Consider the following 25,001-nt stretch of genomic DNA (forward strand, 5'->3'; position numbering starts at 1 on the left):
TCTGCCGAAGCGATGGTGCGCACCTGCTCAACGTTCTGTCCCTGTTTCTGCATGGCTTTCAGGACGCCCTCGTACGAGTAGCCCATGTTCACGATGGTCTCCACACACTGGCGCTGTGCAGGGGACAGGCTCAGCAGGGCACCGCCACACGGCAACGAACCTGGGGCTGGGCCGGACACAGGGGCACACTGGGGCAAACAGGGGGACTGGGGGGAAAAACAGAGGGGCATAACTGTGAGGGGTATTCTCTCAAAGTGCTCCTGAATTCGGGTAAACTTTACATTTTCATGTTGTGTTGTTATTTTTGTGTTTGTGCTTTTAATACTTTGTTTATGTGTCTGGAATGAGCTGGAGAAGAATTGAAGTAATGTAAATGTAAATGTGTGAAGTAAGCATATTTTGAGAATTACGGGATCATTTTTGTCGAGGGTTGGAAGATTTCACAAGTTCACATTTTTCAAGATCCTACACCTAATCCAACACAAAAATAATTGTGTAACCTTAAGTTCTCACATACACACACCTGTGTGCCGTTGTTGTGCGTGTGTGTGACTGACTCCTGCGGGAGGGCATTGTGAGAGCGGGATGATGGGACAGTCCTCTGCAGGGCGGGGGGGTTGCCGTTGGGCATGCCAGGTCGATGAGGGCCGAGCGTGTAGCCACTGTGGAAGGGGCCAGTGTCTGTGGGGGAGTCGCTCGGGTCAGAGAGCTTGGGGAAGGTGAGCGATCGGATGTTGCAAGGCCGGTCGGCGTCCATACGGCCCACCCCGATGCCCCCCCCAACCCGCTCCAGGTCCAGCAGAGCCACCAAGCCGTTGGGCTTGTGAAAGAGGCCCGCTTTGGACTGCAGGGGTGGCGTGCAGCTGCGGCGTGGGTCCACGATGGGGACCGAGGTAGGGGCTGGGGCTGGGGCTGGGGCAGGAGGAGGGGGCTCCGACTGAGGCTGGGCCTGCAGGATACTCCTCAGCTCCTCTTTGTCATCCAGCGTTTTGAGCTCCAGCTTGTCGAAGGGGTCTTCCTCGCGCTCAAAGTCGGCCAGGTTGAGGCCGTGGGCGGGGGGGCTGTGGGGCTGGCTGGAGGCATTGGCGGCGCCCATGCTGGACGCCGGCAGCGGCGTGAGGATGTCATTGTGCCTCAGCCCCGCCAGCACGGGGTTCAGCGCCGGAGGAGGTGGCTCGTGCTCCTCAGAGGGGCGGGCTCGCTTGCCACCGGCCAATGCGGTGTCGGAGTCCTGCGCGGAAGCAACCTGGGCCTCCTGCTCCGATTGGGCGTGGGCTGCCACTGCCTCTGCTGCCTCCGCCTCCGCAGCGCGGGCACGGGCAAGCTCCTCCCCCCAGCGTACAGTCCGCCTCTCCAGAGTGAAGTCATACTAAAGAGGAGAGACAGAGACACTGGTAACAGCATTTCACTACAAGCACTCAACCTCTCCAAAGACAGATAGACCACAAAGGATTCACAGCACGAACTTATGCTTGATATTCGACAATTCTGTTAAGCTGTGCCCTCCCCACAGGAAGTACAGAAAAAGAGGGTACAGCACATAAGGATGTAAAAAAAAAACAGACAAAGACAGTCTGTAAAGGGCACGCAGAGAACGAGGTACACAGTTAAGGAGACAAGGACACAGTGAGAGAGGGAGAGCTGCCTCTACCTGCATGTCCGACAGTACACTGCTGCAGTCAGGCAGACAGAATCCGATGGGTAGGCCCACTTTGGCTGGACAGCGGAACTTGTCATTGAGCCTGAACGGAACATCCTCAAGGTAGCTGATGGGTCCTGGGGAATCAGGAGAAGAGACTTAATTTAATACTGAGGGATATTTGTTTGTTTGATATTTTGCCTTGTTGTTAGGGATACTGTGTAATAAATCATAATGACGCATGATAATGATGTTATAAGAAACAAAAACAGATCAACTGAAATCTTGACTCTGCTGGGGGCTTGTGACCAAAATAATTAACTCAAATGTCTATGCTTTTCTAGCTCTGTGCAGTATCATTTCAAAACAAAGACCTTGTTTTTCCAACACAAAATTCCCAATGCACAAAACTACTTCCCTCAAATCCCATGTGAGCCTCTTGTAGGCCCCTCCTCCCTACGTGCCTGATCACATGTCTTGTGTGATTGGAAACAGTCTGCCAATCACACCCTGCTAACAATCTTCTGATGAGACGGGAGGCCAGATCTGCAATTCCTCCTTCTGTGATACTGACCATCACACTTCTGTTTTTAGCCTAAACGCTGTTACATACACATGGGATATTACAATCTTGCGAGGGTGCAGAGGGATCAGCCCTTAAGTATTAAACCCAGATATGCAACACTGCACCACAACTGGGACACAAGTGTCTGAATGACTTTCATATCGGCATTGTCCAACCACTTTTAAATCAGACACCACTGTTTTACCTCTTCTTTTCCCCATTTCTTTCTCGCTTTTTAAATAACTTGTGTCAGCTATGCTTACGCCTTGCCCATATTACAATGGATGCCATGAAATGCTGAGTATTCTGCGATAAGGTGGTTCTTGCATACAAACAACAAGCACCCGAAACTTGGCAGAGGAGTCAATGACGGACACTGCTTGATAAGGAGGATTCTGGCTAAAGGACTGTGGTTTGGGGATTTCATAGAGTGGTGTTGTTCAACTCTTCTCCAACTGATTGACAGTAAGACTTAAGGCATGCAAGGTCAGAAAACTTTCACCAAGAGCACACACAACTGTGGGTAATAATTATAAAGCTGAGACTGAAAGTATCTGGTTCCTGGTAGGGGCCTTGATAAGGTCAACTTTAAAGAAAATACGAAGGGTTTGAGGAAACAGACATTGTCATCAACAACGCTTTACAATGACTTTTTCTTTTGTTAATACGATGTTAATGTCTAATGTTAATATGACCATGACGATTTGCTTCTACAGAGGAGTTATTGAATCTGTTATAATGGTTTGTATTGTGGCAAGGTTTGGGAATCTACGTGTTAAACAAAAGGAAAGAGGAAATTCACTGAAGGACACTGAAGTTAGGGCTAATCAACATTCCTCTGTAACATAAACAAAAGAAATATAATGCAGCATCTGTTTTCTATTGCCAACTAATCTGTAGTATCTGGAGCTGTAATACTAGAGACAGTCAGGTCAATCTTATTCTTGAGTTTCCATCCCACTATGGTGAGACACTCACCGCTGTTGTAGGTATCTGATCCAGACTTCCTCGCAGCCATTTAGAGAATCTGTTGGGGGGGGGGGGACACAAACAACACAATATTAAACTGAGTGTCTTTTATATTCAAACACCACACTTAGGATTGTACTGATATTTTCACAACACATGAAAAGCAACTTGTGTGTCATTTGTTTCCCCATAAGCATTTTTTTAGCACTCTACGCTAACCTGATGCCAGACCACAGTCCTCTGTTTGATGGGTGTTAAGTTATACTGGGGACACCGAGAACATTTTGTCATCATGATTTTTGCTACATAACTGAATGTCACTTGTTCCCAGCATTTTAACCTAAGTGACAACCACACCCTGTCAATTGGTGGGTGTTTGTCACATGCACGCATACCACAGGGAGGCTAACAAAACAAAACTAACCAAAATCACAACTGTCTCCCATCTTCAGCCACTGGAACATGCAGCACCAGTGTGAGGTAAGAATCAGTGTTCAACTGATCGTGGTGACCCCCCGTCATGAAGGACTATAATGCAAACTCTGACGGATTCAAGGAAAGGCCTGCCTTCTAAAAGTCACAAGGGATGAGGAACCTGTGATGAGAAATGGGTCTCCTGCAGCACTCTGTGTGACTCAAGTCAAGGGTATTTTTTGGCAGGGAAATCAGATGAAAATCCCCTGAAACTACCTTGCTGACTGACGGTGCCTTGTTTTGCATGAAACCACACCAGGGCCAGTCATCCAAACATAAAAGGCGTGTTTTTACATCATTGTTCAATACTGACGTGAACCAAAATTCTGGAGGAGGGAAGAAATGCCTATACATGACATGACTGCTCAAGACAGAAATTAGGTGAAAAGAATCTAGCAAAACTTTTCTTTTTTGCTTAATGTGAAAAATGACTGAAGTTTGGAGACGTCAAAGCATTTTAGCAAACTGGCCTTCAGCATTCAAGTTTGCTAAAGGAAAAAAGTAATGGATATGAGTACTGCACACAGAAGCACAGTTCCCCATCCTCACCCACCAGGTCACTGTCATCTAAAGTTTATCAGCAAAAACAGCCATCAGTGGTTCCCAAAGTGTGGGGCAGGACCCTAGGGGGGGGCCCAGTTACAGCAAAGGGGGTGCAGGCTGAGGGTGGAAAAAAACTGAAAGATAACCTAAACAACCAACTACAGGTCAAATTCTAGCCTGTAACTAACCTCTTTGGTGATATGGTCAGGGCTTACTGTTTAGCTTATATGTTAGAATATGTTAGCCTAATTATTAATGCAATGGACCTAGACCCAACATGAACAATGTATGGATTGATCACTCAGTGAAAAGCTAAACATGTTTAAATGTTTAAAGGCTCTGATCAAATAAAAAAGAAAAAAATGTTTCATTGATAAAATATTTAAATTTGATTGATTGATGCAATTAAATTGACAATTGCTCAAATGTACAAACAATGTTTCAGAAGAGCTATTTACCAGATGCTTTTTAAAAGTGAATTTGAAGATAATATGTGAGTCTCCACCTTTGCACCGTGTTGGGGGAGGCACCACTCTCCATACCAACTATTCTGAAAACACATAGGTCTTTTTCAGAACTACTCTGTACCTTGACAGTTAAAGAGACATGGGGGAGATAGTCGCGTATTAGTTTGTATAGCACATTGCTAATTAAATGAGACGCTACAGACGACATGGTAGAGGCCTGGAATTTGGTAATCTAAGTGAATTTTGTTTTTAAATGTAGGCCTAGATTTTAACACTGAAGCGGTTATGCAATGTAAGAAGTATGTGGTGCACACTGGACACATTACCGTCACCCTTGAGAAGCAAGCGTGTATAAGCGGCAAGAGTAATGACATGGTCCATGAAAAAAAGAGATCCTTAGACAGTCACACTAATGTTATCACAAACTAACCCCGATGCACTTTTGATATTGCATGACTCCGGATAATTCAACCAATAGGACACGGCTCAACGTTATTCTATATTCTGTGTGAGACATCCAGACACAGAGCAAATTGGCTATTAAATGATTGTATCACATAACGTTAACGTTACTTGTCTGTCAAACGTCATAGCTGCCACTAATTTACAATGTACAGTTAGCTAGCTAGGGTAACTGGTAAATTATTTGGGCAAACACAGTGAGGACGAACTTAAACAAAATATGCTACCTAACAACGAAGTGTTTAAGTGAACGGAACATTTTTCTACAGAGTTATAAAAGTATGAGAACTTGCAAAAAAAACAACAACAACACACAATCAATACAAAACAGCGATGGTAAAAAGCTCAACAGAGAAACGAACAGAAAAATGCAATGCTAGCAGACTCTCTGACTCGGTTAACGTTACCATCCCAACTTAATTGATAGTGTTAACATCATGTTTATAATCGGTAGAATGTTGTGAATGACACAGATCTTACCCAAACATTTAAATGAAAGCTAAAAGTTAGACTGTGACATAACTTGCTGATCCTTATTGCCTCCTGCTACCTCTACATTAGATCGCTAGCTTATGTGGAATGTTGACTAGGCATCCTAGCTAACGTTTGACAAGGGGCGGAGAGCTAGCTGGCTTGCTAACTAAGCAACAGATTAATGTCAACACGACACACCAGGCAGACTATCTGGCTCAACGATGAATGTTGTTTACTGTGTTTGGGGCTTTAAAATTGTCACACAATGTTTTTCTATAACGTCGTTTAAAATGGTGATACAGACACATGCAACAGGGAAACACGTCTGACTAAACAAGCTAGCTAGGATAGCTATAATGTTACAATAGCTAACAAGCTAGTACGATACACTGTCTGAAGTCCAGCATCTCTCGGCCTCGATGGCTCGCTCGTTTCCTTCGCCACCGCCCCTCTATGCTGTCATTAACGTTACTTCTTACAGGAGCTGCCTTACCGATATCTGCTCCGTCTTGCTATTCCCAATTGTCTCGTCACTCTTCTTGAAGAAGACACCTCCTTTTCGAGTTTGATCAGTAAGCAATTTTATTGAGACCAAAATCTATTTCCTGCTTCATCAGGGCACGCCATCTTGATTTGCCCATTTACCCCTCCCCTGGTTCCTGTATGACGACACGGTTCCAATGACTGAAAACAGTTTTGACCAACCCAGCAAGAGACTCACGTCAACGTCAACAACACTGAGGTCTGACCAAGGGCCCCACCGGCCCCTGCACATGGGAACTACACGAGCTGTTCTGTATCTATTTAGAAAGCTAAAAGCCACGCCACTAGACAGACGACCTTATGGGTGAGATCAAAATCAGCTACAAGCTGAAACATAGTTTGACTGCCAAATTAGTTTTATACTGGTATTTAATGGTGAGGACTAGTGCACTGTGAGAGTAGGCAAGGAGTTATGCAGCTATGATTAGAAGATGAGTTGATAACATGAAATAAATAAAATCTCTCAAACAATGCATTTATACATGTGCTTCCTACACAAAAGTCATTAACCGCCTACAAATGGCAGACGGACATTTTGTGAAATTTGGGAAAGAGGTTATGGTGCATTTTAAGATTCTTAACTTTAATCCAAGGCTATGTACAACTCAGAACTAAAATCCTAGGCTTACACATTAGTTTGACAAGCTGTCACTAATGTGAGTATCAGCAGTGGCACAAGATGTATTTGATTAAATTGCTTTTTTAAATCTGGAGGTTTGCCAGCTGTCACTACAAACAACTAAAGCAAAAATTTGGAGAATCTGCTACCAATATGACAACTTCATTACCAACTGTACATAGACACAAAGTGTTTCCCAGTGGAACAAACTCTTTACTAGTGTAATAACTACTACAATTGTAACAATTCGTCTGTAGCAACAAACAAACGGCAATTCAGTTAATTTGTTATTAGGCCCCTAACAGTAAGTTCTTTTAATCAAAACCTAAACTCTAAAAATGTTGGGATGAAAACAACCCAAATTGGTGCTGGTTAAATATTGGACAAAACACACGTTTGGATATCCTAACCAAGCCAAATGGGTTGCTAGGACCAACCCAATGCTGGGTCAACCTAGACCATCTGAATGGGTTACTATTGCTATTTTAACCGAACTGCTGGGCTTGTCCTGTACAAACCATTCCCAAACCCGCAGCAACCGTTCATCCTGAAACGGATGCCAGTGGCATGGGTCTCTGTGCAGTGCTGTCCCAGGAGGTGATTGTCTACTTCAGCTGCTCACTCAGCCAACCAGACAGAAACAACTGTGTTACTTGTTGAGAGCTGCTGGCTGTTATCCTTGGAATTTGCCACTTCAGAGCCTACCAATATGGAAGATGGTTCCTGCTGCACACTGATCATGCTTCTCTGACCCTACTCAACTTCAAAGAGCCGGAGGGGCAACTGGCCTGGTGGCCCGACTCCGCAAGACTACGGTTTCAAGATTTGCCATCGAGCTTGTGCCTTAACACCAATGCAGATGCTCTGTTCCGAGGGCCGTGTGATGAACAGCAGTGCCAACATTGCTGGCGCCCTGAAGCTCGAGACGCAGCGACTTCAGAGGCAGCTGCTGTGTCAGCTGCCTCCCTAAGTGATAACCACAGCAGCCCCCAGCCTTCAGCAGTGAGTGGCAGAGGGCTAGCTAGATCAGAGCCAGGTGCTTGCCTGGGTGGGGACAGGCCAGTGACCAGACTGGACCACCGTCTCAGCACTACATCCAGAGACAAAGTCTCTCTACTTGCAGGGCGAGTTTCACCATGCAGGGTGGGCTCCTGTATTGCCGCTGGCAGGCTCCTTGGGACCATCGCAACATCCTGCAGCTTATGGTGGTGCCTCGCCGCCCGCGCTCCTTCAGCTGGTCCATGATTCGATGATTCCATTTTTTTTCAACAGCACAATAACTAAATTCACCTGTACCTCAACAGGATTTACACTGCACATACACATTTTCTAACACAGCGCAGGTACACTCAATTAAAGCCAACAGCAAATTAACAAAATATACCTCTTCCAGCCACAAATAAGAGATACATAACAGCGACTTAACGCAGAGGCTCTGAGCTCATGGGCGCCTGGGCCTGGTAGGCCCGTTTGGTAATCCATCCCTGTGTCCACCAGTGTGACACTAACATGGCCAAAAAAGGGGGACCGACTGGACGCTCCCACATCCACAAATATGTGTAATGCCTTGGTGTAGTTTTCCTCGTGTATTAGCGTCTTTGTCTACCCTTTCCCTGTGTGTTATGTATGTGTATCAGATCCTTGCCATCCTGCTCATATTGTATCAGTTCTAGATGCTGTATGTGGTTAAGAAAAAACAAGTCAAGCTTTCGAGGTGCTCCATCATTACACTACTTTAGTGTATAAATTGGGTTGGTTGAAGAAGGTGTGACTTTTAACTAAACTTTGGGAAAATGTTTGGCTTATACAGACAAAGTATTGTTTCAAAAATGAACAAGCATTTGGTTCAAAGTGTCTAACCACAGATAACAACCAACTTACTTACTTACAGTTAGTGCTGATATAAACAAGCTTGCTAACCAATGAATTTTGCCAATATAGGCTATTGCCAGAAGCTGTTCCTACATTTTCTCTTAGTTACAAAATGACTCACAAAAATCATAGCCTGACAATGCTAGCTGGAAGAACCGGTGTGTTTATCAGTCCTTCACGTGATCACACCTCAACAAATCTGAGGATGTAAAATGTTGCTTACAAAAACATTCTTCAAAATGGTAAAAAACTGGCACGTGCCCTTAAACAGATGGTGGCCTCCACTAGAGAGCACCCTTGCAGCAGAATCATCTAGATTCAAAAGAATATTAGATCAGTTCTCAGTGAATTGTATTGTTGCTACCTTTAATTATAATAACAAGACTGGCAATAAAAAGCAGCTCAGGAATTTTCTGTCAAATGGCCCCAATTATTATTAATTAAAACACAATTCGTTATTTGTGTTGTTTGAGTTCAGCTATAGGCTAATATTAAATTTGTACTGGTTCCTGCTCCCTCACCTGTTTGATTAGATTGTTCAAGTATTTAACAGACATCATTTTTACTGCTGGGCTGGCTATCAAATATGTTCTTCATAATGTGAAACAGAATTGATTAGTAGGCCTAGTCAAGAGAAATTGCAGCACATTCTCATTATTTCATAAAAAGGATAGCTCATCAAATGTAAATGTTTATATTATCCATTTACAGTCAAACAAAGTTGATGACCCGCCATGTGTGTGTGTTTGACTGGTTAGACCTTGTAAATTGTTCAACTTGCAGTGAAACGCATGGAAACAAAAGTTAACAGAAACATTTTGCTCTATAATATGTTAATCTAGTTCACATCACCTAGCACGACACATCATCGTCATCACGTGCAGCATACTGCTTAAATAAATCAGTTATTTTTGCATACTTTACGGTGACAGCCAACAAAGACTTTTTCTGGCCACGAGGTCCCTGTCTCTCTCCATGTTTTGATAGCACACGCAGTGAGCCCTCACTAGGGATAGCACCAGTCGTGTCGCTGCAGATAAGATTACCTTTTGAAAATCTGTATGAGCTATATCAAAGCCGTAGGGCCCCTGTAACGCTTTAGGCTATATAATGCTAAAAAAAACTGACCGGCCCAAAATTCCCGAACTCCCCATGGCCAGTCCGCGCCTATGTGAAGCCGAGGAGCATAGGCCGAATATGTGTTTCAACTGTTCATTATTGTTTTTTAAATCTAATCAATTTATTGATATATTCCGTAATCAGCAACAATAGAGGGTTGAAACCAAAGATTAAATTGGATACATGGATGTAATTTGAAATATTGTATATATATATATCGAAAAAAGAAAGAAATAAGACTTGTAGGCCTTTAATGTAGCTGCCTGTCCTGGCCCATGCAAATTGGAATTCTTGTGACTGTTCCTGAAAAAACGAGAACCTCTGCGATATTAGATCATCGTCTGTTTCTCTCTACAAATCAGAAACAAATCCTACTCCATGACTAATGAAAGTAAATAAAGTTGTGCTCCTACGACCTGATCACATCTCTGTTTTTCTCCGTTTTATTTTGTATGTTTTTTCTTCCTCTTCAATGGGACAAATAGACTACGTGAGGTCCATTTTAACTAGAAGGTACCGTGGGGCAATCTACAGGCTGCTCTTGTACAAACGTGGCTACGCAAAAAAACGTGCAAGCGCAAGCAGACACGCAAAGGGATAACCGGAAGCATCGATAGGGCGATTTGGTTGAAGGCAAAAAGAGTCGGTGGCTGTAGTCCGTCAATGTAGCTACGAATTTTGCGTTTGTACTTACTGAGGCAGTGAATATATATTTCTAACCTTTCGACAAAAGAGTTGGTGAAGGTGTAGGCCTGAAAAATTATTATATTTTGCATAGAAAACGTCATCCGAAAGCAGGCTGGTTATGAACGTTTGAAGAGGGGAGCAGCTACAGACCCAGATAGCTAAACAAATGTAAACAACCACTGGATCAGCTGTGCAGACGGCGAATCGGGGACGAATCAGAAAGACGCAGAGATGACAGCGAAAGCTACGTTTTATTAACAAGAGTTCATGATTTATGGAGTTAGCATATTTCTATAAGTAGCTGCACACATAAATCCTAACCGCCAGGAACAATTTGTTGAAAAGACACCTCCCTACCAGCGAGCTAACTACTGCTTCCTCAGAGCTAACGTCAGTAGCTAGATAGGTGGCTAGCGACGTCAATGAACAAGCTGAATGCGTTTTAGTCAGTTATTTTTGTGGCATCATTTTACAATAGGTTGTATATTTAAGTTACTACCTGTAGATCTGAAAATTGTATTAAAAGTTGTATAAAAGTGCACCGTTTGCCCCAAGGCTCGGAATATCTGGCAGCTAGCTGGATAACCCTAGTTGACGTTGTTTGCTTTTGGTCAAAGTAAATAGGCTACTTTCAGTTTGACCGTGAACTTAAGACAAAAGCTTGTGGTCGTCTACGCGAGAAAATCCATCTAGATATTTTTTTGTCGTTAAACTCAATTTACCTAAAGAGAGGTGCGGTAAATCAGGTAATATTCGTCTTTGAACTTGCAAGTTAACAGATCATGATAGCCATCAAATGTGTGCAATATGTAATACAAGTATGAATTCGTAAGGTGTCAGTTTGGAGCACAATAATTACAAATTGCTATACATATGTGTTAAGTCAGTACATGTATAACAGTAAGTAATGCTTGATGTGTTTTTCTTCCAATTATTGAAACGTGAGAGAGAGAAAATGCAATACGTTAGTCTTATTAGGCGTTAGGCATATTAACACCTATGTGACCATTTTTGTATATGCCCCCTCTGCACTCTTTCTCATGCACACTTCTATCCTGTGCCTAGCAAGTGAAGACAGAAGGATTGTCATGGCACACCAGCAGATGCCCAGCTCTCAGAAGGCCCTGATGCTGGAACTAAAGTCCCTCCAGGAGGAGCCAGTGGAGGGCTTCCGCATCACTTTGGTGGAGGAGTCTGACCTCTACAACTGGGAGGTTGCCATCTTTGGTCCCCCCAATACACTGTATGAGGGGGGTTACTTTAAGGTGAGGGACAGTTAGGAACGAAATAGGTGTGTTCTCTGGAGAGGAAATTAGATTTGTGTGGGTCCGTGTGTCTGAGGTTCACCTGAGGAAGGCCTTTTGTACAGACTCATATGGCTACAGGGTTAGTATCCAGTGTCCATCTTGACCACCAGTAGACTATGTGATTAATTCAGTGTAAATGTACCTATCCACCCAAAGGACAACCAGTTTTTCTCCCCCCCCCCCCATACTTTATTCTCTCATTGCCTTCCCCCGCTGTATTCCACTGTTGCCCCCACCACCCCATTCCCTAACTGGATCTTTTTCCCCCTGGTGGTGCAATCCTTATACTCCAGACCACTATTTTTAGCTATGACATATAAATGGTATCTCAGAGTGTGTGTGTTGAAAGTGAGAAGGACATAGGGAGGCTCTTCTACTTTTACCCCTTAGCAGTGCGGGGTACTGTGAACACTCAAGTTATGTCATTCATACACATACAAATACACACACACACACACACTTCACCTCACTCACGCCTCTGTAATCTCTGCATGCACATCCTTGACTTTTTCACTTTTGCAATGACGTCACTTCTGTAAGCAGAGCTTGGCCAGCATAGCACACCAACCAGGCAGAGACTTTGGAACAGGATTCCCACAAATTTCAGAAATATTGGAAGATCCAAACACTACGAGTATATTCTCCTGAGGAGGGTGGCTTAATGTTCCGTACCAAATAACTGGAAAATGTCTACTTTACCTGAATTTGGTCACTGGTCATTCATGCAATTCATGTTTCTATCAAAACAATTTATTAATGCGTCTGTTAATCTGCTCATCCACCCTCTCATCTAATCAGTCTTCAGGGCTGCTTGCACCACAGTATTCATACCATTACTCTTTCCCATCTCATTTCATTCCAAGCTGATTACATTTAGGTTTGAACAACTGGTCTACCTAATGGAGAACGGGGAACCCCTTGTTAAGGGAATTCCTCTTTTCTAATCTCTTGGGTGGATAATGTGTCCTGGGCTGTCCTCCATGTCTGGAGGGTTTGATAGTGTTATCATTGTAAAAGCAGAAAACTGCCCCTCCTAGAGAGCACAAGCACTCACAGTTTTACTTGTCTGTGTGTTTGTTCTATAGAAGTAGATAGTTCACTGATTAATTAACAAAGTGAAAATGGCTTAAAATGGCTAATTGCTAAAATGGCTAATGGCCAAAGAAATGCATTTACTTCAGGAAAGTTCTGTGGTGTTGAGTTGGTACTTGTTCTCTCCCTCCTTCTTCTTTACTGATTCAGCTGCATTCTGTCAGTTGATATTTGCGGCAGGAATGTCCTATACTCTCTTACAAGGACAAACCGTAAACCTTGACTTTCACTGATAGTTATTCAGGGTTGAGTGTTCATCAAAAAGTGTCCTACCCCGTGGCCTTAAATGGAGGTACATTACAAGAAACAAACACAACCCTCTTTTAACCCTGTGGACATGATCATGAATGTATCTGAATCCTTGGTGGATGTTTTGAATCTCTTCAGCTGAAATGTCTTACCAGGGCTTTGCCACTTTTCACTTTTCAACAAGGAATGCTTGTTCATCTCAGGGAATGCTTGTTGACTTATTCATATATCTATTTCTCTCTCTCTCTCTCTCTCTCTCTCTCTCTCAGGCCCACATCAAATTCCCCATTGATTACCCCTACTCCCCTCCCACGTTCCGCTTTCTCACCAAGATGTGGCACCCAAATATCTATGAGGTGAGTTTTCAGTGTGAATGAAAACATTCAAATGCATGACCTCACTGGCCAGGCAACTATTGCCTTAAGCATGTTTAAGGCAATTCATCAGCATTTCAAAATACGACTGAGAAAAATGCTTACATTCTTGAGATGTGGAAATGTTGTATAAGTATTGTATATTTCCCCCTTTTAGTAGGTCAGTGTTTCACTCTGTTTTTCTTGGCTACAGAATGGTGACGTGTGCATCTCCATCCTCCATCCACCCGTGGATGACCCCCAGAGTGGAGAGCTGCCCTCTGAGAGGTGGAACCCCACACAGAATGTCAGGTACTGTGACCCGTCACCCACAAAGTAGGCAGGGTCTGGTTAGTCAGTCTAGTTAGGCTCAAGTACCAGGACATCATAGATACTGGGTGGTAAGTTCTCTGAAGTCCTCTCGTCTTCGCCCGTCTGCCTTGCCAGTGATGATGGATACCTGGCCTTTCCTTATCTATGTGTTAGTTGATCAGGGAAGGGCCGGAGATGGAGAGAAGAGGTAGTTTTAGATGGCAGAGAAGAGAGCAGGATGTCAGGTGATATCCCAGGGTATTTAGAACAGTGTAACCCTAACTGCTTTTAGACAGGAGGTGCCCTCAACTGATCGAGGTTCATTTTAAATGTGAATGGATTAAAAAGATGGATGAATAACTTTACAGACATCTTTCAGTTGAAAGCAAATGTAATAAGATCAGAGGGTATATTTTGTAATTGTTCCCATGTTCAAATGCATGCTGGCACTGCTGATGTGAATATGTAAATGTTATGCTGACCAGTGTCTGTAATCTGAAACTGAAATTGTGTCAGTTTTTGGAGCAACTTAAGACTCCTCACATGAAGAGGTGTCTACTAACAATTGCAGAAAAATACTTTGCAGAAGGTGACTGTTTTTTTTTCTTAGAAAATAGCAGGTTACTGTGTAGGGCCTTCAGACTTGATGCACTCGTGAAAAATGGAATTTAAAATGTCAATTTATTTATTGGCATAGCTTTTGGCCAAAGACCAAATAAGGCACCTTTCCACTGCAGGAACTTGCAGGCCGTTTTAGAGCGGTCTGCACCTTTGTGTGTGTTTTGACTGCAGGGACCGCCACTGTAGGACCCCTTTTAGGACCAATTTTCAGGGGAGAAATAACGTCCTACTCCAGAATAGGTACTTCTGTGTGGCCCTGAAAGTGCTGGGTGGGGCTCTCGGTAATGGATGACACTTGGTTGGATTGGTTTAAAGTGATGATGGAGGAAGACAACAACCAGCACCATTTTTTTTTTTAAATCAACCAGAGGTTATACTGTAAATGTAGCTAAAGGAATGATAGTTTATGGAGTTAACATGTTGAGGTTAATGTCACTGAATGAAAACTAAAAAAGGAAGCTGAAATATAGGATTTAATTAATCAACTGTGGTGCTGGCAACCTCATTTATCAACTAATTACTGCTGCCATGAAGCCATTTAACCCAGCGTGAGCAACTGTCGAGCAAAATGTAACTGTCCACTTGACCTCGGTTATCCTAGAAATAGTTTGGTTTAACGGTCTGGTTGGTGCTGCTGCTGGAGAAATATATTGTTATATTGACATTGGAATTGGAATTGACATTGCTGTCAAAGAGCAAAATTATTAAACTACGTCACCTGGTAGGTCCAGTAGTTCCTGCACCACGGTGGAAAAGAAAAAGACAAAAATGGCAGAGTAGTGAGCCGTTCATTTAAACGCTCGAGACACCTGAAAGTCCCACGAGTTCATGCAGTGGAAAAGCGCCTATAGTCCTTAAAAACATACAATTGTTATTGGTCCATTTTGTCAGCTGTGAAGTTGAATACTGATTTGGGGTATTTGGTCTCCCTTTCCCCAGGGTTCTTGTATACAGTTGTGGGCCACAGTTTAAGTCTAGTTTTGGCATCAGTGTCTTTAACGGTATTCCACCTGTGTTTGTGTGTGAACAGAACCATCCTCCTCAGTGTGATCTCTCTCCTGAACGAGCCAAACACATTCTCCCCAGCAAATGTGGACGCCTCTGTCATGTTCCGCAAGTGGAGGGACAGCAAGGGCAAAGATAAAGAGTATGCAGAGATCATCAGGTACATATGCATCTAAATACTCACATGGATATGAATGAAGATGTGTGCCTGTAAACTGTGTGCCTTTTAAACAGACGTATATATACACGCCATCCAATTGAAAACGTAATGTATGCTTTGCCAAAACAATGGTATTAAACATCCTTATTGGTTATTGGTCATATTGACTAATGCCATATCCTGAAAAGCCATTTGTGGCTGAGCCATTACATTTGCAGTTTTAGCAAGCAAACTTTTAGTTTCCTCTTAACATTCCCTAGCCAGCACCTATGGAAGCCATCTCCCCAATTTAGTCCTCATTTCTGTTAGTCAACATAATATGGTTTTATGGCCTTATACACACACAACCGCATCAGTGAAATAGTTTGAAATATTATTCTGGGCTCCATTACTTACTGATTATGTTGTATACAAAACAAAGCCAGATGATCAACTCTCTTGTTAGTTGTGTACAAAATGTTCCCTTCCTTTGTGGGATTTCCAGTCAAAAGCCATCATCACCCCAGTCAGTGTGTATTTGGCTGATTCCAGCGTGTTTTAAAGGCCTATTCTTACGCCACCCAACCAAGAGGAGTTGCCATTGTCAAAGGATCAAACTCTGAAGGAACATTAAGGCACTTACCCTTGAAGTCTGAAATGTAATTGAGCACTCTTGTTTAAGTGTGGTTCAGTACCAAATATAATGTGCTCTGTCTGTCTAAAGGCAGCAGGAGTTTGTCTTCCAGCCATGTTAGGTTGTATATGTTCAGTGCAACTGCAATTTCTCATCAGGACATTTCGGGACAGGCTTGGCAATATTTCAGATGTGTGTGTGTGTGTGTCTGTATCTGTGTGTCTGCACGCATGTGTGTGAACGCCACCATGCATATATGTCTTCACATTTCTGTGTAGGGGTATGTGTTTGAAAAGTGGACTTAACCATCCAAAATACATTGTTGGCAAAAAATACTGCTGAAGTGAAAATATAGTACGAAGTAAAAAGTCCAGCAGAGAGAGACCAGCAGGGGATTTTAATTCAGAAGTGAACATAAATTAAAAAAATATGCTTCATCACCCTCATGCACATTGACAGCTATTCGCCAATTTGTACAATTCCACCATGTGGATGAATGAAGGATTACTCATTAGGATATAAAGAATGGCTTTACATATTCTATGACTTGACTGAATGGGTGATTGTAACCTTATGACGTTGCTGCTAAATGATGCTACATTGTGCATTCTCTATGGAAGTGCATATGCTAAATATAGACCAAATTCGAGGTGCTATTGGCAGCATTGCCACATAAGATGGTTGGAATTTCAAACCGATGGACTGAGTTTTTGTCCTTGAGCAGCTGCTTTCCCATTGAGCTGCGCTCAGTTTAATTGAAGGACAAGTTTCCAGCCTCTATGCCCTAATCTGGAGGTTGTTTCCCATCTGCTACATTGCAGATTCATTTAATCATCTTTGAATACTTTTTGTTTTAATTCATTTCTTTTAAAATTGTGACTCATTTCAGTGGTATGGGTTGAAATATGCTATTCTGTGCACCACATACTCATGTAAACACAAACACACACCCACGTAAACACAAACACACACACACCCACATTCTTTTGCAAAACATCAGTCTGCACCTCCCCTCCCCAACAGGAAACAGGTGCTGTCCACCAAAGCGGAGGCCGAGCGTGACGGGGTGAAGGTGCCGACCACGCTGGCCGAGTACTGCATTCAGACCAAAGTGCCTTCCCACGACAGCAGCTCCGACCTGCTCTATGACGACCTCTACGACGATGACATCCAGGAGGAAGACGATGACGAAGAAGAGGCAGAGACCGGCGGGATGGGCGGCGAGATGGGTGCGGACTGCTTCGATGACGAGGACGACTCGGGCAACGAGGAGTCCTGATGGGCCCCGCCTCACTCCGTCCCCCTTCCCCTTCCTTTCTGCACCCACCCACACCCACACCCACACCCATGCACACACACTTGCCCCCACACCCACACCATTTAAAGAAAAACTTTTGCCCCCTCAGTTCTATGTTGCTTGTCTGTGTCCATGTTTTGGAGTTGGTCTTCAATAGGAATTCCATGTGGTGGTTAATTCCTCTTCCTGTTTTTGTCAGTCCCTTTCCATACTCTCTTCTGTTATCCCTCTATTTTTCACCGGAGGAATTGAGAAATGCCTCTGAGCTCCTTGTCTTGGGGATCCAGAACTTGGCCAAAAAAGTTTGGAAGGCATCTTCTCCATATTGCCCTCACCATTTATTTGATTGCTTTATAGAGCCTTTTGGCACTTTCTTGTTTAGGTATCACTTCATCCTACCCCCACCTCTACTCCTCAGGGCCTAAGGGTATCTGCTGATGCTTCACCCTCGCCCCATGGCATGTCAGCTGCCACCCTCGTCTCTCACATTGAACCTGCTTTTACTTGCTTTTTTCTTTTGCGTTTCTGTTATGACTCTCCCATTACACTCTTTCTCTGTCTCCTAGTCGCTCTCTGTCTTCACAGTCTTCCCTTCAAAGCCTTTGCTTCCCGAAATGAACGGCGCAGATGAGCCAAATGAGAAAAGCTTGAGCGATGTACGAGTGAATGTCACTTGGTTGTGTCTGCTCCTCGTTGCTCCTCCTGACCCCGTCGCTTCCTTTCTCGGTCTCTTTCTCCTCTGTCGCCTTCACAGCATAGCGCTTAGCGTTTCATCTGTCGTCCACCTCATGTATCCTGGCTGTGGCATTCGCTCACGTTTCTCATTTCATGTAAAATGACACAAATGAGGCAAGTCTCCCTGCCAAGGAAGAGACTGAGGACACACAAAAGGCAAACAAAGGAGTCCTCTTCTGTGTTTTTGTCTGTATCAAGACATCACGAGCGCAGGTGTCTTGGTTTGGACTTCTCTCTTCAATGGGAAGCTGGGACTGAGGATGTACCTCACCTTAACTGTTGTAGATTGAGCTGACTGCCTTTTGAGCTACTTGGTGTTCTCTGAGCCAGACACATTTTCACCCCTAAGGAAAATGGGAGTTTTTACCCCTCTTAATTTCTGTGGAGTTGTTATCATTTATGAGCCCCATAGTTTTAGTGCAACTGCTCACAGGTGCTGCAATCTTGTACTCTGAAAAAAAAAAAAAACACACTTGCTCGACGACACACAAGCACACTGGCCACTTGAACGCAGGAAGCTTGAGACTTCAGAGAGCCATGGGATGTGCTTAGAGATGACTGTCTCTTTTGATACCCTTGTTACAGGGCAACATCTGTCTTCTGGGTGTCACATGGCAGCCTCAGAGGCCTGAACAGAACAGAGATGCACTCTGATGTTGGCGGGGGATGTCTTCGGCTCCCCTCAGCCGACTTTACATTTTGTTTCTTTTCCTTTTACGTTTTTGTTTTTGTTTTATATCAATCTTTTAATCAAAGCTGAATTTGTTTTCTGCCGCTTTGGATCACATACCTCTTCTTTTCAATATCCAAGGACAGATTAAGGCAGTTGAGGGTGAGATGTCAGACTCCACAAATCCGGAACCCTCTACAGCATGGTGCGGTGAGGGCTTTTTATTATACCCCGCTTCCTGAACATTCTGTCACCTGTGGTATGTTTGAGACAGTTTGCCTCATGAGCATGCGAGTGTATTTGGGGATGAGTGTGTATGTGATTTTAATTTTTTTTGGTTGGTTTGTTTGTTTAACATGTTGCTCACCAAGCCTGGACTGTTGGTGACACCCTCTTGACAACAGGGCAAGAAACATCGCAGAATAACTGATGGGGCACAAATATTGCCCACTCTGCCCTCTTACCAGCTGTAACTCTCAATACAAAAAAAATACAAAATACAAAAAAAAAAATTATTTCACAGGACACTGTGGGGGTACTTTCCTGGATTTGTCTGCCGCAACAGACCTCAGGACTGTTTCAGAGGAACTGATCTACTACAGTCACACACCAAACCCAGTCTTGTAAAAGCAGAAGAAAACAAAGTGTTTCATGCAAGAATGCTGAGACTTCTTTGTACCAAGAGGATGGACGATGTGACTGGGAACTTCTGACTCAACATTCTGGAGATGGAGCCTCCCTCTCCAGCCTTACAGACTGAATGTCCATTTGAAAAGATCACCCTAAGAAGTGTTGTGAAAAAGTGGTCTACAGTGGATTTGTTTTGTTTTTTTCAGGATTCTCTTATTTCTGTCTCTGTGTGTGTAAGAGTTGATGATAAGGTCTCCACGTTATTGCCCTGAAGACCTATCTCCAAGTTACTGATGATGAACTGAGGAACTTCAAGAGCTGTGGTCACAGGAAGAGTACCTGGATGAATAGAGTGAATGTGTCATTGTTTGTCTTCTTTCATTTCCTTTAGATTTTCTTTCTATTCTGTAGTCTTGTGGGAGATTAAGATAATGCTAAAATAAAAAAAAATTAAAAAAAACACTTTAAAGGATGCAAATCACCTCTGCAAAAAAAAACTCAAGGTTTTGTCCAAAATAAAAAATAAAAACATTGGACAGCTGCAATTTCCTGGGATGCCTAAGGTTACATGAGTTTTGGGGTGTGTGTATGGTGTGCCCCGTAGGCATTGGCACATTCAGACTGCTTGTTAGATCACTGATAATGTTCTTTTTCTGTTCATGTGTGTATGTATCGGGATTGCACCCCCAAATTTGCGATTAAATCTTAAGGCCACACACTGGGAATTGTTATTGTCATGGTTAGCTACCCGTCAGTGTTTTTTGGTTCTCTCAGATGAGGCAGGACCGTGAATTTTAGTGAGGACCTATGCAGTTTTTAAGTCCAATTTCCTAATGTCGGTAATAGCTCGTCAGACTTATTATAAGGAATATGTATGACATTTACATAGTAACTTTAGACTCCATTTTTACTGAGTAGGTCCTACATTGGCTATCAAGATCCATTCTGTTGAGACCATGGCTTTCATTGATAAGTAGCACATGTGTAGCACATGTCCTTCATCATAACATGCTCTAATTACTGGACTGAGACAGTCACAAAAGCTGGATGAGACTCCTAAATTGAAGAGATTTCAAACTTTTGAGGTCATTCATTTATTTTGCTTTCAGTTTTGTGGCTAACTTCAAGAGTCACTCACTAAATGGTGAGGTCTTCAAAGGCTTCAACAACAAGGTGCTTTCCATATAGTATTTTGCAAATCAGTCATTTTTAGTCCTAAGTCACTCTTATACCGCCTGCTGGTTCCAAATCTCACTCATAGTCGGCAGTCTCCTTCCGTTCAGTTGGTCTGGCCACAGCATCCAGGTAACCAGTTGCCTCCAGTGGGGTGCAGATCAGGATCACACAAGACCTCAATAGACCAGGTGCACATGGCAGACGTTTCTGAGGCAATGAACTAAACTGCTGACGCATCTAATCCTGAAATGTATACCCCTTCTTGTCAACAAGTTCTCCTCCATATATGAAACAAGGGTGAAGGTGTCAGATAACAAAAGGACATGGAAACATGCTTCCACAGATTTCCAGGGCAAGGGCTTATGAAAGTGACACCCCAAAAACCGTGAGCAACGCCAAACAGTGTAAGCCACTATCCTTGACCCTGATATAAAGGAAATTAATATGTAGAGGACATTTCTGAGAATTATGTTGCCCACTGGAAATCCCACCCCACATTTTATCCAACTGCATCTGAACAGGAGCAAAGTAGACCATAAACATGTGCCTGATTGGCAGCAAGGAGTTTGTCTTGCAGGAACAAAGGAATAGTGACAGTGATTTGAGTTTTTTTAGACAAAACACGCGGGCAAACAATTGTCAGAGAGCTGAGATTTCATTTGGAAAACAGTGCAAGAAAACTGAACAGGGAGAAAAAATGAAAGGGAAGGAAAGAGGCTGGCCTTGCTCTCATATATCTCATCAGATGGCTAAATACCAGACCATGGTATAATCTGAGGGCCTGAAAATGGTGGGGTACAGAACAGTACTCCTTGAGTACATATAATTTACTGCATGAGCCTACCATGCCCATGGCTTATGAAGTCACACTCTTGAATGGCTGCCTTGAATACATAAATGTATTAATTAATTTGTCTGTTTTATCCATGGATTTACAAACCTCAGGTAAACATACCTACTATGTAGTATACAATGGTTTGTCATACAGTACTACAAGAGAGATCACATTACAGTACAACACAGTATTCATTCCCTGAACACCCATCTCTAACCTCTGCCACTCAACCCAGTATCAAAGTGTAATTGTACATTTCTGCCTGAGACTGTTCACTCCTTCTTCTCCCCAGTCTCCAGGAAGTGCTGGGCCTCTCTCAGGGTCTCTTGGAGATCCTTGTAAGACGCTAGCTTGCACGCCTCCTCTAGGTGCGCCCAGCGGTGGTCCTGGTGCTCTTCAGACAGCGTCACAGACATGGCAGGGTCCCGGAGCTCAGCCAGCCAATAGAGTACTGTCTTGTCTTTCCCACGCACCTGGTATCGTAACTCCTTCAGGAAGTTGTTAGCGATGCGCAGATGTTCCTCACCGAGACCAGCTTCTTCACGCGTCTCCCTGAGTGCAGTGGTGAGGTCATCCTCACCAGGGTCCACGTGACCTACACAGAAAGAGGTGTTCAAATGCTCTTCCGGCACTCATTCATGCAAACGTTTGTCTGAATCCTTATGGATATACTGGATATGGATATGTCTACTTTCTGTGATTAAGTGAAACTTAGGACCCCATGCAAATTAACACAACACATTCACATTTGTCTGACTTCTCATATATACAGGATCAACCTGGCACATCAACCAGGGAGGCAGTCGCAGTGTATGATTTTCGAATTTAGGCCCTTAGCAGCACCTTTGGGTGGGGTCCAGTGGTGTTCCCCATAGGACGTCTGCAGGAGTAGGTATTCAATGTTATCTGGAGGAGATTGAGCCAGACGGCGAAAGATAATGAATCCACATGCTCGCAGCGCCATCACCTGGGGGTGACAAAGAAGACGTCATATTGTGGTCTACCTATAGTCACATTTCATTGAAACGTATTGTTCAAGACTCTGATTCACCGACTACATAAAATATTACAGGAAACAAACTTATGGGGGACAAAACGGAACGCAAAGAGCCTAAACCCGCCAGCATTACTGGCTTTAAAGCTCAAATCTACAGTTCAACAAAAGCCAGCTAAATAAAGGCTGAATTCTGCCTATTCTGTCTTTAACCTGGGCAGTGTGACCCCTCTCCGTTCCACGGCATGTCAGTGTTGCAAGTGTTGCAAAGTTGAAGCAACTTGTGAATACAACACAACAGAAAATGGGGTATCCTGTTCCTGGATACGACTTAACGCCACAGCAATCATTCAACAACCATTGTCTGTTAATTCATCAATCGATGTCACATGGTGAATTGTATTTTAGGTCATTACCAAACGCACAACCCCTAGCTCCTGGCTAAAGCAGTGCGACCAGCATGCAAACAAGCAGTCTTTAGCAAAGGTGGAAACCGATTTTCCGTCATATAGAGCTAGGCTATTTGACCATTTTACAACAGTTTGAAATAAACGGAACGACATTCATCTACACTCACACCAGCCTAAACTGCTTTACTCCAGCAGACAGATAACTTACATACAGACAGATATCGCAGATAATGTACAGTTCCGCTTTCAATCATGTCCAATCGCCGCACTTGAACTGCGCATATGCTGCGCATAACTCATGCCCACCAATACATGCGTTCGCATGCTTCAAATGCTGCGCTAGGTCAAAATAATGCTGTATTCGCAACTCATTGGCATGAAGTGTTCAAAATGATATGGAGTAAAATAACTGGGTCGGGAAGATCTGGCTTACATTCTACAATGTGTTTACCCCAATTGTGTTTTTTGAGCAAAATAACGCGGTTTAAGTAGGCCTTTTCTATATAAATGTCCCTATCCTAAATAATATTTATTTTATGTATTAATGTTTCAAGAGTAAGGCTTGTGCCAAATAACTTTAACCCAGATGTTGTAAAGTGTGAGGCCTACTAACCGCAGAGGCCCTACTTGTGGGGGACAGTGATAAGACCTGTGTGACGTGTGATTGTTAACCGTTCTGCTAAAATAGAGAACGGACACTACTTACGCACATTTCCCTTTGCGTTATTCTTTAGTTTGCCAACTGGCGCGTCTGATCCGTAAGGTGCGTCTAATATCGTAAGGTAGCACATTTCTTTTATGTTTCTAAATTCAGACTAGTTGCTCAAGTGTATGCTACGGCCGCAGTTGTTAGACGTCTCAGTATTTTAACTATACTTAAAATCATATTTCTGTTACACAGCCAATTGGTCTAAGACAGCATTTTAGAAATGGTTATTTTTGCTATAATGACAACATTAAGATCACATTTTATCAATGTAAATGTATTTAAATATAAATAGTAATATCCTTTAACCCAGGTCATTTAGAAGAACATGAAAAACTCAGAGATGCAGGGTAGACAGTTAACTCATGCATATCACTTGGGAGTAGGATTTGTTTATTGGCCCTGGCAAAGAAAATGACCTGCATTGGTTTTACTAGGCCGTTGAAATGACGGTCAGCAAGGCATAACTATATTATAAGTTTTCAAGAAATGGCTAATCAAAAGGTTCTCTATGTTAAGTGTGTGAGGTCCATCATGTCTACGAAGGAGAATGATGTGTGTGCGCAAACACATTTCGTGGGGAAGCGGGAGGATCTTGTTCAGGCGAAGCGTGTGGTCAGGACAGTGGACGGCAGAGAGATCATCATCATATACCACTCAGATACCTTCTTCGCACTGGATCTCCACTGCTATCGTGAGTAGAAGCTGCGGTTCTGTCCAAAAATGTTTCAGTAGATGGCGACAATGCGACAGCAAACGTAGACAACGTGCTTCATGCTCGAATTATCTGGCTCAGACATTACGTGGGCTAGCATAACAGCAGGCAGGCCTAATTGTCTAAAATGTTAACTTGTTCAAAGTAGTTTTTCGAATGAAAACCAACCCTTGTAATGTTCACGATTGTTATGTATTAGGTCGGCCTATGTCACCAGCATTTCAACTGGATCTCCATATCTACCAGCAGCTTTTGGTCACTCCCGTACGGAGAGATTATTTTACAGGCACCTAGGCCTAATGTCTGATCTTGGTTGAAGTGAAGGATAACCTACTTAATTTTCACTTAATTTGGACGCAGGTGAATGACAGGCACTGTCACAACAAAAACTGTAATAGGAAGAGGAGAAGCAGGAGGAGAATGATAGGGGAAACTAGGCATGACATATTTATTACAAATGTGTTTTTTACAATCTTACATTGAAAATGTAATTGCACATTAGTAGACAATTGCATTTAGCTTTCACATGGGTTAAACATATACAATGTGTTTGTGTGTGTGAGAGAGAGGGTCTGTCCAACAACATGGGAATATGGTTTATGTAGTTGCAGTCAGTATTCAAAACATTGTTCAGCGATATGAGGAGTAACCCTCCCTGCCTCTGGTTTTATGCCCCAGTGAGGGTTGT

General features: G+C 43.2%; 3 protein-coding genes across 8 annotated transcripts; 1 reads left to right on the forward strand and 2 right to left on the reverse strand.

Moving 5' to 3' along the window:
- Window positions 1-11: 11 nt before the first annotated feature.
- On the reverse strand, window positions 12-6,566 carry ubap1 (ubiquitin associated protein 1; the record flags this gene model as incomplete). Its single annotated transcript, XM_042706501.1, has 5 exons — window positions 6,087-6,566; window positions 3,183-3,231; window positions 1,652-1,776; window positions 524-1,369; window positions 12-206 (listed from the first exon to the last, which is right to left on the reverse strand). Coding segments are annotated over exons 2-5 (1,206 nt in total), but the record flags the coding sequence as incomplete, so codon positions are not given.
- Window positions 6,567-10,326: 3,760 nt separating this feature from the next.
- Window positions 10,327-20,193, forward strand: ube2r2 (ubiquitin-conjugating enzyme E2R 2). Of its 2 annotated transcripts, none has more exons than XM_042706495.1 (6): window positions 10,327-11,179; window positions 11,503-11,698; window positions 13,351-13,437; window positions 13,649-13,746; window positions 15,398-15,532; window positions 17,169-20,193. In XM_042706495.1, exons 2-6 carry the CDS (start codon window positions 11,522-11,524, stop codon window positions 17,422-17,424), a joined length of 753 nt encoding a protein of 250 aa, XP_042562429.1. In that variant the 5' UTR covers window positions 10,327-11,179; window positions 11,503-11,521; the 3' UTR covers window positions 17,425-20,193. The 2 variants fall into 2 exon arrangements, with proteins under 2 accessions (XP_042562429.1, XP_042562428.1); XM_042706494.1 differs by having other exon boundaries at window positions 10,328-11,179; window positions 11,499-11,698.
- Window positions 20,194-21,289: 1,096 nt separating this feature from the next.
- On the reverse strand, window positions 21,290-23,201 carry nudt2 (nudix (nucleoside diphosphate linked moiety X)-type motif 2). 5 transcript variants are annotated; one of them, XM_042706497.1, is made up of 3 exons: window positions 23,105-23,201; window positions 22,332-22,455; window positions 21,290-22,083 (listed from the first exon to the last, which is right to left on the reverse strand). In XM_042706497.1, the coding sequence occupies exons 1-3, from the start codon at window positions 23,183-23,185 to the stop codon at window positions 21,761-21,763; spliced, it is 528 nt and encodes a 175-aa protein (XP_042562431.1). In that variant the 5' UTR covers window positions 23,186-23,201; the 3' UTR covers window positions 21,290-21,760. The 5 variants fall into 5 exon arrangements, with proteins under 5 accessions (XP_042562431.1, XP_042562432.1, XP_042562433.1 ...); XM_042706498.1 differs by having other exon boundaries at window positions 23,101-23,179; XM_042706499.1 differs by lacking the exon at window positions 23,105-23,201 and adding an exon at window positions 23,060-23,094.
- Between the last annotated feature and the right edge of the window lie 1,800 nt (window positions 23,202-25,001).

This window comes from Clupea harengus, unplaced genomic scaffold (assembly GCF_900700415.2).
Source record: "Clupea harengus unplaced genomic scaffold, Ch_v2.0.2, whole genome shotgun sequence".
Lineage (NCBI taxonomy): Eukaryota > Metazoa > Chordata > Actinopteri > Clupeiformes > Clupeidae > Clupea > Clupea harengus.